This window comes from Poecilia formosa, unplaced genomic scaffold (genome assembly GCF_000485575.1).
Source record: "Poecilia formosa unplaced genomic scaffold, Poecilia_formosa-5.1.2 Scaffold202, whole genome shotgun sequence".
In the NCBI taxonomy this organism is placed as follows: domain Eukaryota; kingdom Metazoa; phylum Chordata; class Actinopteri; order Cyprinodontiformes; family Poeciliidae; genus Poecilia; species Poecilia formosa.
The window spans coordinates 404,326-418,913 of NW_006800141.1; the positions used below are offsets into that span (position 1 = coordinate 404,326).

The window sequence follows — 14,588 nt, forward strand, 5'->3', positions numbered from 1 at the left end:
TAAGCACCGAGGTACTGCGCTGAACAGGACAGAGGAAATCGGCAGGGAATGCAAGAACCCTTGGTCTACCTCATCCACCAGGGCGCCGCGGATGTGGATCCCCTTTTTTAAATTACTGTCGCGAGACTTTGATCGAATAGAACGTGCAAAGAAGAAACTCTCCGAGAAAGAGCCTTGAACTGGACTTTAAAGCCAACTTGGCTATGCAGCTGTGAGAGGACTTTGGTTTGAGAAGATGTGAGGTGCATTTTTGCAATGCACGCAGTGGCAGTTGTGTGCTGCTTTTTTAGCGCACGCACATGTGCGTAGAAGTGAAGCTCTCACAGCTGGCTTGGAGTCTGGCAGCATCTGGATTGGAGGTGCACGATACTTGGCCCAGGAGAAGGGAGCACTGGGCAGGGCACCTGATGGCCCAGCTCCCTTCTAGTTCCATCTTCATCCTGGGTCACTGGGACTCTTTCAAGTGGGACACAATCTGTTGGGGGAAAAAAAAATAAGTAAACAAACGATGGACGGAGGTCTATGTGGATTTAAGTGGACGAGTGCATGGACCGTTCTGCATAGGTCAGAGTTCATTGTTGCACCGTGGACTCAGGGAGAGACAGAAGACACTTTGGTTTACACCACAGTAAAGACAAAGCCCTATTGTAAGTATGCATCGTAATGCTTTTTTTTTATAACAAAAAATATCACACAGGACATTAGGCAGATTAATAACCAGTCTACTTATTTCATGCATATACTCTTTAATTTGGCAGGAATTTCCACTTAGAAATTAGCCTGACACATGTGAAAGACTTGTCAGTTGTTGGCATTTTGAAAAGTAAAGCAACTAAAGGTTAGCTGAGGTTAACTGCAATCCACTGATGTATGTCTGTATGTGTGTATTCATGCACAAGCACCCATGCGTGAGGCCACCATAATGCTGGCCCTGAAATTTTTTTGACATTGTGTCTTTAGAATATCCACGGTGGCCCTCTCTGGTGACATGGTTGCCTGGAAACAGAAACGATGTGCCACCATAATTTACTTTTAAAGCAAAGTGCACCTCTGTCTCAACTGTCATTTAGGGCAACAATGAGCAGAGGAGGAACTGAAAGCAAGAGGAAATCTAAATGAGACAAAAGGAATTGAAATATCTAAAAACAAACCAAAAAAATAAATAAAAAACTGGTTGGAGAATTTATAGATTTTGCTGAAGTGATAGAATGTTACCATAATTTTAAATCACTAAGTTTTTTGAGAACAAGCCTTTGTAAAAGGCCAGTAAAAACACTGTGATAAACAAGCTGATTCCAGTGTGGGCTTCTTTTGCAGGCTTACAGGATTAAGCCGGTAGGCTTAATTCAGCTCAAACACTGTTTGAACAGTGCTTTCTCATCTCTGCACTTATGCTGGCATACCTCATTTCTTCCTTAAAACTCAGTTCAATTTTCCCATACCAAAGACTTATACGCACATGTCTGTATGTGCACTAGTGACAAAATCTTGCAATCAAAATACATCAAAATTGTTCGTCGCCGTGCTTCGGTGCCCTAGTGTGAACTCTCCTGTCTCTAACAGCAATCACTCCATATGTCTTTAAAAAGATGGGCTGAGGAGGTGTTGAGGATGCCAGAAGGGGTGTGGAGCCTACAGATAAACCCACTGACCTACCCTGCATGGCGAGGCATAGATAGACACGGGATGCAGAGATGCTAAGGATGACCAGACAATGGTTGCCCTCCCTGTTAGCTGCGCAGTCTCCATCTGGCTGCCCTCCAAGACCCCCCTCACTGCCCTATCCTCCCTGCACACACAACATACATGCAGTTATCTCAAAGCCCCTTCCCCCCACCCCCCTCTCTCCATGCTCGCTCCCACTCAGTGCTTCTCTCGTACGTAAACAAGCAGAAGTCTTCGGCTGATCTGAAAACACTGACCTACATAAAAGCATGCACTGTCTTCTCCTCATCCTATTCTAGACTCTCTAAATTCAAGTTGAGAGCATTACATATTTTATGTATAATTTTGCATGTGTTATTATTATTATTATTATTATTATTATTATTATTATTATTATTATTATTATTATATTTTTTTATTTTTTGGAAAAATGCATCCAGCACATACATGCTCTGTACGTCTTATATGCTTCTGAGATTGAAGAGATGGAATGAGTTTTATTATAGTTTACTAGTGAACTGTAATTAGCTGCATAATTTTTTGTTGCAGAGTTGGGGGGCAACAAAGAAAGATTTGTGGATCAAAGCAAACAACAGCAAAATAAATAAATAAGTGAAATGTTATTTGTATATGCAAAGCTGTGCTTTTGTTCAGTGAGACTGCTTTAATTTGTTTGTGTCAATCCTTTATTTTATCCCAGGAACGCTGTATCTCAATGCTCTCTTGGTTAAAACCAGTCATTTCACACTGAAAAATGTGCAGATACAACTGAGAAAATGAGCCTGTTGTTAATCAACACTCAAACAGGAAGTTATGTCTAACTGCTGGTGTGTGACAATGTTGAATGAAACATGATGCCACCCTCAAAAGATGAATTATACCACGGAAGATGCAAGACTCAGCAACATCGTACAGCTTCTCTTTGAAAAGAGCCACACATCATTACTCATAAATGTTAACAGATACTTTGATCAACTCAGTGTGTTAGATTTGTATGAGGCTTTTAGCTATTTTTTTAATAATTGGCTTTCTTATAATCAGAAAATAAAAACTGTGCTTTGCACGAGATAATTACAAAAGTAGTAACTGTAAAAGTCCACTGTCGCGACGGCTTCTAGTTAGAACCTTGTTCTGCAGAAAGCTGAACTTCAGACCCAAAAGTCTTTCGCACTCTTGAATTTGTTTTCTTCCAGGAATGTTCTGTATTAGCTCCAATCACCTTCTGAATGGATGAAAAATATTCCCACAACTTAATGCTTCCACTGCTGCTCTCTGCAGGGACTCTTCAAGAATTAACAGAGACTTCGGAAGGCAATTGCTTCCACTGATTTAAGGGTTATAAATACTTTTGTAAGACAATATAACTAATGACACAATAACATGCTTCCTGGAAAGATCCATGTTACTCTGTATTCTGAATATTCTGTGCACCGATTAGGTAAGTGATCATAACTAAGAGTTTTTTTTTTCTTTCAATTAGAATGCAGTGCAAAGACTTGAAGAATGATGAGCTCCAAAGAGGAGGAAACTCTCAGCTTTTTCCAATATGTTGAGGAGAATGGGCTGAGAGCCTACAACAGCCTGTTGGCTCAGAACTTGGACCACACCAGGAATGAAAGAAACAGGACATTCCTGCAGGAAAAAAACGAGAAGAAAAGGAAACAGGAGGAAGCCATAAGGAGGTAGGAAGGCAACCAGCCACAAAACAACAAACAAGACCCATGAGCATAAGTGAATAAACAGAGATGTCAGAGGACACACAAACACTTGGTTTTACCTTCATCACTGATTAGATGTATCACGCCTGCTACAACTCTGTGACATCACAGATGTGATAGAGTTCCCTTTAGGTTAGAGAGAATTGGGACAAGTGGAAAGAGGGTGCCTGTGAGGGTGGCAGGTTGTTTTATTTTGAGGTTAACAAGTGTGGACTGATGCACTCTATGAACCTATGGAGGATAATTAATTTCTCATTTAGACTTATTTAGGACTCGTCCTTGCAAAGAGGTCACTGATGCTCTATTAAAAAAACAAAAAAAAAAAAAAACAGCAAGAATGAGGAGAATCATCTGTGCAAGAAGAAGCTTTAGACTGTGAGGATACAAACGAGAAAGATGCAGGGGAACTATTTTTATTCTGTTTTCTGGTACAGAATACTTCTGTCTATGCTGAAAATGTGTTATGTTTAAGTATATTCAATTATATAATGTGTGGGAATAATTTTGTCTATCAGGGACAAGGCATTTTATTACATCTAAATGCTGTTTTCACACATTGATTACAAAGGTTTTCAACAGGAACACCAAAACCATCCCTAGATATGGCCAAAAGGTGATGCCACCATAAAGGTGTAGTGATGTCAGGTGAGATACTATCTCACCTGACATCAGTAACTTGAATTACCTACAATAGGTGAGACAGTATCTCACCTATTGTAGGTAATTCAATCAAAGCTGATTGTCAGCTTACACACAAACAAACACACATTTCCTAATTGTGAAGATAAATGACTTATAATAACATTCCAACATGTAAAACAACTTCTAGCTGGTTTAGTTGCTCTCATATTGTTCAATTGTGCTTGATTTTAAAAAGCGGTGAAAGGATAAAATACATGATCTACCGACAAAAAAAGCACTTTCACTTCTTTCCTACTGGTAATCGGATCATTTCCTAAGATAAACTGCTTCAGTTTGTGGCAGCAGTTATGAAAAACATGCTACCCAGTGTTAAAACGGAATAAATGTTTTTTTTTTTTTTATCAGTCTGTGAAAAACAAAGTATTTAAGCCCCTGTTCAAAGTTTTATCTTGTCATCCAGTCATTACTTTGGCGCAACCCTGGATGGTTGAATGTTAAGTGAGCAGATGTTCATCTGCATCTTTAGCCCTGTCACATTCCTGTCAAAGGTCGTGTAATTCTAAAGATCTCTTCCTCTTTTGTTGCCTGTTGTTCTTTGTGTGACTCTTTGTGGACAGCTCATTCCAGAGTGGCTACGTTTTATTTCTTTCGCAATCAAAGCTGATTTAGGGTTGCTAATGCTAATACTCCAAGCATTTTTGGAGGTCGTTAAAGTTGGAAATCCTTCTGTGTTCGCATCAAAACACCTCCCCCCCTCCCCCCGCCTCCCCATCTCTATCAGTAGTCTGATGTAATCCTGTGGAGCAACTTCAGGAATTAGACACAGGGGATGCCTGAGGAAACTGACATTTGCTTCCTTTTAGATTTTGCCAGAGCAAGAGCATTAATACCTTTCCACTTCAGGAGGAGCATCAAATTTTGCAATGTTTTTTTTTGTGTGACTCCTGCAAGTAGGTCAATGAGATGACCTATTTCTTACAGTAACTGAGAGAGAGTTTTAGAATTCATAGTGCATACTTGTTTCTGTGAGTGAATAAGCACATCCATGCTTGAACAACAGGTTAAAAGAAATGAGAGAGGGGTTGTTGAAGGGGGGGTGGAGGGAGAGCAAATGGCTTGTAAATTGTATTAGACTGAGTGTATTTAAGAGTGTGGTGAAGAAAAACTTGTTAGAGAATGATTAAGTGTGAGTTCAGTTACAGGGGATGTGTTCTGCCTGGTGACAGTTGGAGGAGCTGTAGTCCAATTGAATCAGCCTGTTGGATTTGAGCAAGGCGGGCCTTCCTGCTGACAGTTTCCTCACTAAGGGTCTCTTCTGTTGTTTTTTTTTTTTTCTTTTTTACCTTTTTGAACACAAAAGTCATTGCCATAGCCTCACAGAAATACTTATTAAAGGGTATTTAATCACCGTTTGTCCCTCCTAACCACAAACTCATAGAAGACCAAACGTATGCAAATGTTCCTACATTTGCATGGGAATGCAAATTTCAAACGTCTCCTTTCCCTCTTCTAAACCCTTTGGAGCATGTGTGCATCCACTTACAGGCACTCATTCTGTTTCTTTACTCAGTATTCTCCTTGCTCCTTAAACAGAGAAAATTATTTGTTTATTTTTATTTTTTTTTATTTTTTAACATTGCCACACAGAAAAGCAGAGTTGCCCAACAACAAGTCAACTTCATTTGGTCCAACTGCACCTGTGGTCTGTCCTCTAGCCAATCACTGGGCAAATATCCTAAAAATAACTCAGCCACCAGTACTTCAGTCACACCAAGCCACCTACACACATGCGACCCATGCATACTGAAGCTGCAATGAGATGCACACCCAAAACATATGGGAAGCAGAAACATTTTTTTTTTCAATGACAAGTGTGGCTACATCTAATAGGTGTAATCTTTCTGCTTGTTTTCCAATTACATTTTATCCCAAAACCTTAATCATGACTATAATAATGACATATAAATAAACAAACAAGGATACAAAATATGTTTTTGTGTTAAGATTTTGGATGCTTTGATTTCCCTATTTGACAGGCTTATCACAGTGACATTCTAAGGTTTGCTGCTGGCATCTTTTTCTTGAACCGCCTGCTTAGTTTTTAAGCAAAACTACCTTGACAATGAGATGCAGCCATGTGCAAGTGTTGCGTTGTGCACATGTACTTTGTTATTGTTGTGCCGGGGCAGCTGGTTTTGTGCCTGATGTGTATATGTGTCCTGTTGCTAGGCAAAGCAGAGTCTGAGCAATGAACCAAATCTATACAGCGCCTTCTGTTCAGCAGCTGGCCAAGAGGGAGTCACTGTCAGCAAAGGAGCATGCACATTCATGCTTTAAGCACATATGAATTCTGATATGTGTCACATTTGTAAACATGTACATATCAGTTTATGTTCTTTTCTTAGCTTTCAATATATGAAATATGAAAACAGTTCAAGCATGCACGTATAACACACACAAACACGCACACACTTTATCCAATTAGTGTTCCCCTTTTGCCCATCATTAAGGCTCCATTCAGGCCAATCATCCATTTATAGGCATTGATTGTTTACAGGCGGGGGAGTGGGGGTTGAGGCTTCCATTGTGTTTGTGTGACTAGTGTCAGTCATATCCAGGGTTAAGCTCAAATCAATACTGTGCCTTAACTCTGGTGACTTTTATGCTGTCAGTGAAACTCGCATTTGTCGATGCTGACTTGATGCCCTTATCAAATGCACACAAACATATAAACAAAATTGTTTCTGAGTTTGTGTTATTTTTTTTCTCATATTTTATCAGAACTTGCATGTTTAATTCTCCATCTTTAAATTAGTTTTTTTTTTTTTTTTTATTCCTCCCCCCTCCCCTTTTTGCTGCTTTCAGAACTGGTGAGGATATAGCGACAGAAGGCAAGCACCTGCGCATGGGCTCAATAACCATGCCTGAGCCCCAGGAGCGAATGCCCTTGCCCCACCTGCACACTATCGCTTGCGGTCAGGGCTTCTCGGTCCGCTCCCAGTCCCTCCACTCTGTTGGTGGCGGTAACACAGGAGGAGGAGGAGGAGGAGGAGGAGGAGATGAGGAAGTGGGGAGTCCCACCTCTAGGAAGCAGCCACCACCTAAGCCTAGGAGAGACCCGGCTACCAAGCTGAGCATGTCGTCTGAAGCAGTGGACCACAGTGCCATGTCCACCTGCCGTGGGGAGAGATGTGACGGTGAGTGTTTGTGGCACTTTGCATCATATTGCTGCAGATATCTTTAGCTGTTCTCTCAGAGTCACATGACATCTAGTTGTTGACATGATACAAATTTATTTACATGAAATTACTTCCTTTGATTACTTACGGGTAATGACATCATAAACATGTCTTGATCAGTCTTATTTTATTTTATTTATTTATTTATTTATTCATTTATTTATTTATTTATTTTTTACTTACTTTTTGTTTGTTGGTCCCAATTAGTTAATTCCTTCTCCAATTTTTACCCTCACTTATTATCTATAAAGTGGCATTTCATCTCTTCTTGTTCTGTTACACACACCTGTAGTTAAGTAGTACTATGATTTCTTGACAGTCAACATCCTCTGTTCTTGTGTATTTTAGGACAAACACAATGCTTATCTCATATCCCAATAAATCAGAGCAAGTGAAGATAAAACTCATACTCTGACATAACAAATCTTTTGTCTTGTTTCCTGTTTTAGCAAGTGCCCATATACATCAAACTACATGTATTTGATAAGTGCAGTTTTCAGTAAACGAAGCAAAACAACCTATTACTAACCGATAATAAAGTAATATGTATAGTATTATGTGCATGCATCACCTCCTTGAAAACTGTTGCTATTACAAATGCCATTATATGCAGTGCAAAAAATGGCAAAATGCACAGAATAAAACCTCTGAAATCCTAGCAATCTAATTTATAGACTGGGGCTTATTATAGCAAGAGAAGCTTTGACTTCTTTTTCATTGGTGTCCTTTACCGCCAACGTGATGTTTAGGGAGTCACCCAGCCGGGCTCAGATTGGTGGGGATCTCTGTGTGCACACACAGATCTTCCTGGGCACCACGGCAACCATCCCACAGAAACAAGACCCCCTGCAGCCCAGCCAATAACAGCCGTGCTACGGAGCTTGGGCCAATAGGACTCCAGAGATGCTGAGGTCTGAGCTTTGTCAGCCAATCAGCGATAGAGTGTAGGGGTGTCCCTGGTTAAGGGGAGGCTGGCGTGCTCCATTGCTGGTGCTTTTTTGTGGAAAAGGGAGGAGCTTGTCAGAGTAAAATTCATTCAGGAGGAGCGACTGACCTAGATTTGTTTTTCCCTGGAGAAGAGGGAGGGGGAGGTGCTGCGGGTAAACACATCCATTACAGGGGGAGGGGGAGAAGGGGAAGTAAGAGACAGAGAAAAAGAAAAAAAAAACAGGCAAAAAAGGATATTTGAATGGCTGATTTCGGCATCAGCGCTGATACAAAGCTCAGCATTTAACAAGAAAACCTCGCTGCGTGGTAATGCATTTTATTGTGACAGAGAGAAAACATATTTAAGCAGTATCGCATGCACACATTCAGATTCTAGCAAATATTGACACAAAGAAATATGAGGCATTCTCAATAACATGGCTACTACACTGGTCCAGTTGCAGCATCTTCAATTTTTTGTCAGTGGTGATAAGGATAAAAAAAACATATGTATCCAAAAAATGAGTAAAGTTTGATATCAGCACCATCTAAACATACAAAATGAGTTGCAAATGACTACAGAACAACAACCTATGCTTACATGACATGACATTATTTGTTGCAACAGTAAAACTGAAAAATTAACATGCAACAGGGACACAAAGTAAGTACACTGTTAAACTTCAGCTAACACTTTCAAAGACAAGTTAGCACATATGGCATAAATTGTTTTCATGAGGTTTTCCATCAATTAATGTGCAGGGATGTGCAGTGTGCATGCACCGGTTTGCATGTTCTGCAGTCACTGATGGTGGTGAGTCATACAGTAATGGGAAATATGCATGTCTGGGGCCATCTGGTATCTGAATTATTAAAGGTCTAAAATCTGCAGTTTGGAAATTTCAGCTATGGTTCATTTCTTCACTAAGCCCATCTCTCACTTCCCATCCTAGGGAAAGGCACTTCTATCCAAACATTTCATCGACTGACCTAGAAATAAACTGTGACACAGAGCAGTGAATGAGGCTTTAGCGCTGCGCTGCTTTTATACAGTAGTATCTAGGAAATACTAGCACTGTACCAAAGCCACTCTGCACCACATCTGAAGAGATTCACACTGCAATAGCACGTCACCACTATCAAAAAGAAGCTCCACAGAGTGTGTGACCCAAATACAATATTCTCATATTGCTTCCCTGCTATGTATCTGACCTAGAAACATTCATATGCATCAACTGGTCCCACAACTCACATGCAAGGTATTGCTCACAGTGATACACAGTGACCTACGGCTGACCCATAAAAATTCAGAAAGGTTTCCTATCAACGCTAGTGTTTTTAATTCAATGTTTTTTCACACAAAACGAATGACTTACTACAATTTGCCAATGGTGTTTTATTTGCAACTGTAGAGATTTTTTTCTTATATATTGATATTCTACTTCCTGTTCCTTTTTGTCTCATTAACCTGTCTTGCATATTTCTTACACAAAATGTGTTGTATTGATATAAAGGATTAGATGACCTTGTTCTGTTTAATACACTTTACCTCAAGGTATACAGATGCTTGCAAAAAGCCTTTGAAGCTTTCAAAACTTTCTGATGAATCCACACAACGTATCGAATAGTTGTGTAATAGTAGGACTATTTTGTCTGCTTTTTATTAGTTTTCACAAATAAACAGTAAAAATACCCACTTACTCTGGAATCCACTGCAATCAATTGCCTTTAGAAGTCACTAAATTGGAAAGTAGAGTTTACCTTGAGTAATTTACATTCAGTATAAATGCTGTTCTGTGACCAAACAGCATTATGAATTATAATATATGAGCAGACGGTCATATAAACATAATAGAGTGAACTGATCACTGTTTAATCAATTCTGAAAATTGTAATGCAATATAACTGAAGACAAATTAATGAAATGGGAAAAAAAAGAAAATTCTGATTTTGTTTATTTGATCAATTTTCTCTCCTTTGTTTTAGCAGTACAAGGATGCAATGAGGACTGCAGACGGGTGCCACCTCCAAAACCCAAGAGGAACCCCAACACACAACTTAGCGTTTCCTTTGATGAGTCCTACATTAGGAGTCACGGAAGCAGTGGTGTGTGCCCGTCCAAGCACCTCCACCACACAACGTCCCCATGCGAACGCAACCCCTCACCTCCACAGAGTGACGAGAGTCCCACAGACGACTGTGAGGATGAGCCTGTCTACATAGAAATGGGGGGGATTGACATAGGGCCACGAGAACCATTGAAGATTGAGGATGAAGAGCCGGGAGAGTCTGTGTACGAGGAAATGAAGTATCCAGCCCTGGATGATATGGAGTACCGCACTGATCCTGTTGGATGTCGTTCTGCCTGCCCCACCCCAGCACCCTATGATCCTGAGCCTCTCAGTCGCTGCTCCACCCCTCGAAACATCCCCCTCTGTGACATTCCTGCACCCTTTCCTAATTTACTCACTCACCGACCGCCGCTGCTGGTGTTTCCACCGGCACCAGCCCAGTGCTCGCCAAACTCAGATGAGTCTCCCCTCACACCTTTAGATGTAGCCAAGTTGCCAATGCTGGAGAACCAGCCCTATAGCAAGTCCCCGACCTCTTCAAATGAACCTCCTCCTTCTGCTCACATCCGCAGGGAGCTCACTGCTACCCCAACACTTACAGTCTCTGGCCGCTCCTCTGCACCTCCGCTCCCCTGTGCGCTTTACAAATCCTCCTCCTCATCATCCTATCAGCGTAGCCATTCTGCCTGCCCATCACCAGTCAGCATGGGCCGCTGTCTCACCCCTCTGAGCCTAATGCGTACACCTCCATTTGATGCTCCAATGCCTTTTCCCGGGGGTCTCCCTCGGAGTGCATCTGCAACCCCTCACGGCAAAGGTTCCCCTCCTCAAGAAGGTGTTGGACGACTCCACGGCTCTATGCAGAATGTGTCAACAGGTCGTTCGCGGACACCCACCAGTCCACTTGATGAACTAACAAACCTGTTCACCACAGGCAGGAACATGCTGAAGAAAAATGCCAGTGGAAGAAAATCTAAAGAGCCTGGAGAGAGTAAGCTATGTCTTGGATATGCTTTTACATCGTAGATTAATGTTGTTGTAAAACCAGGAATAGAAAAAGAAAAAACAGTATTCTAAATTTAGATAGCTTTTAGGTGTGGAAAAGAAAGCATTTTCACTTAGAGCTGAAAGTCAAGGGACATCTTCAATAGGCATAAACCAATCAGTCAGCTGAATAAACTACAATGCAAAACAAATTCAGGGAATATTGATATTCTCTGATTTATAAACAGCCCATACTGCTCTCTTCTGTCTTTAAATTAATGCTGTTTTTGGGATAAAATTTAAACCATGCCAATTTAAGATGCTGTGTAAAGTGTGCATCTCTTTTTACAGCATGGTGGCAAAAGTTGCAAAATTTTCCTTTGTTTAATCTAGGCACACAAAGCCAAGTCAGATACAGATCGTATGATTTAATCTGAGGAGATTAGAGACTAAAGCGGACAGCGGGTCTCTCAAACCAACTCATGGCATTAGGCCATCATGCAGGATTACTTTTAAATATGTAAACATCAGATTTAAATACCGATATTCATGCCACATTCACTCAAGATGCTGCCAAAATCAGTTCATCTGCAGAGGAAAGCAGAATCTGCTCAAAGACAGGTAGATATTTTTCACTCTATAAAAGGTATTAAAACTGAGTTAAGTTATAGTTTATGTTAGTCAGCAGCATTATAAGTTTACTGATAATGGTTTATTATCTGTAAACCACTGTGTTGTTCCTGAACATAATGAAATCTAACATGTTGAAAATTACTATTTTAAGATTTACATGTGCCCATATATATGAACCTCATATTAGGCAAGAGGAAGTCTCATAAATGCATAAATCATATTAAGATTTATACTGAATTATTTTTAACTTGATAAGGTTAAGATTACCTACAGATAAACATAAATGTGAGATGAATCTTCAGAGTTTAATTCTTCCGTTGAGTGTTCTATAAAATGGTAATTAAGTAATTAAAGAAAAAATCTATATGTTTTAAATCTACACACGTTTATGGTTTCACTACCCCCTCTCCCCTCCTCCCTTAAATCATAAATTGTGGTGAAATTGGACAGATTCTACACATCCATCCTCAGTCAGTTTTCTTAGCAACTACAACATAGCAACAGAGGAAGGAGGGGAAAAAATCCCTGTTTCTTATTTGCAGATTTCCTTCCCGTGGGTAATGCAGCCAATCACAGCTCAGGGCATGGTGGTGTACAAACGAGTGTTGAGCAGCTGACAGGGGCGGTGATGCCTCACAACTCAAATGCGTTTTGTCCAATCAGCACATACCTTTCTCATGGTTAAGCCAATCGGGCTGCTGGTGCAGCAGACGTGCAGCGGGACAGAGTGGAAACAAAGTACATTGGGTTACTTATACTTTTAATTGTAATATAATTGGCTTGACTTAAGGTTTTCTTGTCAGAAATCTAATGCACATTTGCTTTATTTAGGATTTTGTTATGTTTATTTAATTACAACAATTACATTCTTTTAAGAGATTGTTAAAAATCATGTATTTTAATCAGGTGCATAGAAGTCCTTGTTTCTTTAATACATAGGAAAAGGAAGCAGTGTTGTTTTTTTATTATTTGTTTCTCTCTTTGATTGTTTTCTGAACATAGTGGTTCTCAAAGAACTGGCCTTTATTTTACATTTGCATTTCTAGCAATAGAGAGAATATTCTGACCCATTCACCAATTGGTTAATCTTCCCTTTCATATTATATGCCCCCACAAGTAAACACTCACACATGCATCTATACCTTTTAAATTGGCTTGTGTAACTCATGGGAGCATAACAGGCATACAGATACAAATCTTACTTTATTTTCATGGTTAATGGAATCAATCTGTAGTTTATTAGAAAAGCATAGCTAAGATCTATGCTATATTTGCTCTCAGAAACTGTGAACACTGAAGCAAAGTATTGGGTGCCACCTAGTGGTTATTAACGGATATTGCAATACAAACCTATTTTCTCAATTGTTAATTGACAGTATGTTAACAGAGGTTTCAAACTAAGAATTATAACCATAACATGAATATTTTAAATATTGGTAAATATAAAAATAATAAAGTAGTTTATTTGTGCTCTTCTGCAGCTGAGTCAAAGGTCAAGTCTCACAGTGATTCCAAGCGTGAAGGTAAGGAACGCCACAGCAAGGATTCCAAACGTGAGTCCAAAGAGCGCCACAGCAAGGAGTCTTCTCATCGAAGAGAACGAGACAAAGACAAAGACAAAGATAAAGACAAAGACAAAGATAGGGGCGGCAGCAATACAGAACCTCCAATTCACAGACAGAACAGTCGAGATCGCACCTCCAGCAGTACAGATGTGTCCCTTGTCCGCAGGGATAGCAAGGATCAAGCCTCCAGTGGTCTAGAGCCCATCTCTGGGAGACGGGACTCCAAAGACAAAAGCTGCAGCTCCTCAGACCCCATACCTTTAATAAGAAAAGACTCCAAAGAAAGATGTATTAGCAATGGTGAACTAATTCCAAGGAAAGATGGCAAAGATTGGGGTGGAGGACATGCCACAGAGTCTTCACAAAGACAGGAAAGCAAAGATAGAGACAAACTAATAGATCACCAACACGAGCCCTTATCAAAACAAGACAGCAAGGAAAGGGCAAGAAATGGTTTGGACTCAAAGCAAGATAGCAGAGACCGAGTAGGTGAGCTTCTGCCTCGTCAAGAAAGTAAAGACAGAACTAGAAATGGGCCAGAATTTAGGCACGATTGCAAAGACAATCGTTCTGATTTGTTACTTCATCAAGAGAGTGTAGACAGAGAAAGAAGTAGCACTGAACATAAATATGAGGGACGAATAGACCAGCCACCTGAAGTGCTGCTGAGACAAGAAACATCACGGAGCAACAAGGTCGATTTTAAGTATGAAGGCAGAGATCGGAATTGCCACAATGGAGGGGATCTTCCTCCCCCTCTTTTACCAAGGCAGGAAAGTAAAGACCTGAGTAGGACAGGCCTTGAAGTGAGACGGGACAGCAAAGACAGAAGTCTTAATGGCTCAGAGCAGCACCTTTATGATTTCAAATGCAGCAAGAGTCCTCCTGCAACGGAGTACAGGTGTGATAAAGAGCGTGGACACAGGTCAGACGGTACGCCGAGGCGTGACAACAGAGCTAATCACAATATGGACCAGTCAAAAGCACAAGAGAGAAATGGCAGCACAATTTCAGGGCAACATTCATCCACTACAACACCCACTCACCATGGGAAATCATCCAGTAGCCCACCTTTGTCTGCAGGAACTGGAAACGGTGAGAGCGCTTCCATCTCAATTCCAAGAAAATTAAATTGTGCTCTGG

The 14,588-nt window shown here is 40.5% G+C and overlaps 1 protein-coding gene across 1 annotated transcript in view; it reads left to right on the forward strand.

The window, feature by feature from the left end:
• Window positions 1-14,588, forward strand: part of nyap2b (neuronal tyrosine-phosphorylated phosphoinositide-3-kinase adaptor 2b) — a 28,157-nt gene that overhangs the window by 10,013 nt on the left and 3,556 nt on the right. Inside the window, exons 5-9 of the mRNA XM_016679092.1 lie at window positions 291-463; window positions 3,168-3,347; window positions 6,891-7,222; window positions 10,178-11,254; window positions 13,362-14,540. Of these exons, the coding sequence (XP_016534578.1) occupies window positions 291-463; window positions 3,168-3,347; window positions 6,891-7,222; window positions 10,178-11,254; window positions 13,362-14,540 (2,941 nt within the window). The remainder of the gene's footprint in view (window positions 1-290; window positions 464-3,167; window positions 3,348-6,890; window positions 7,223-10,177; window positions 11,255-13,361; window positions 14,541-14,588) is intronic.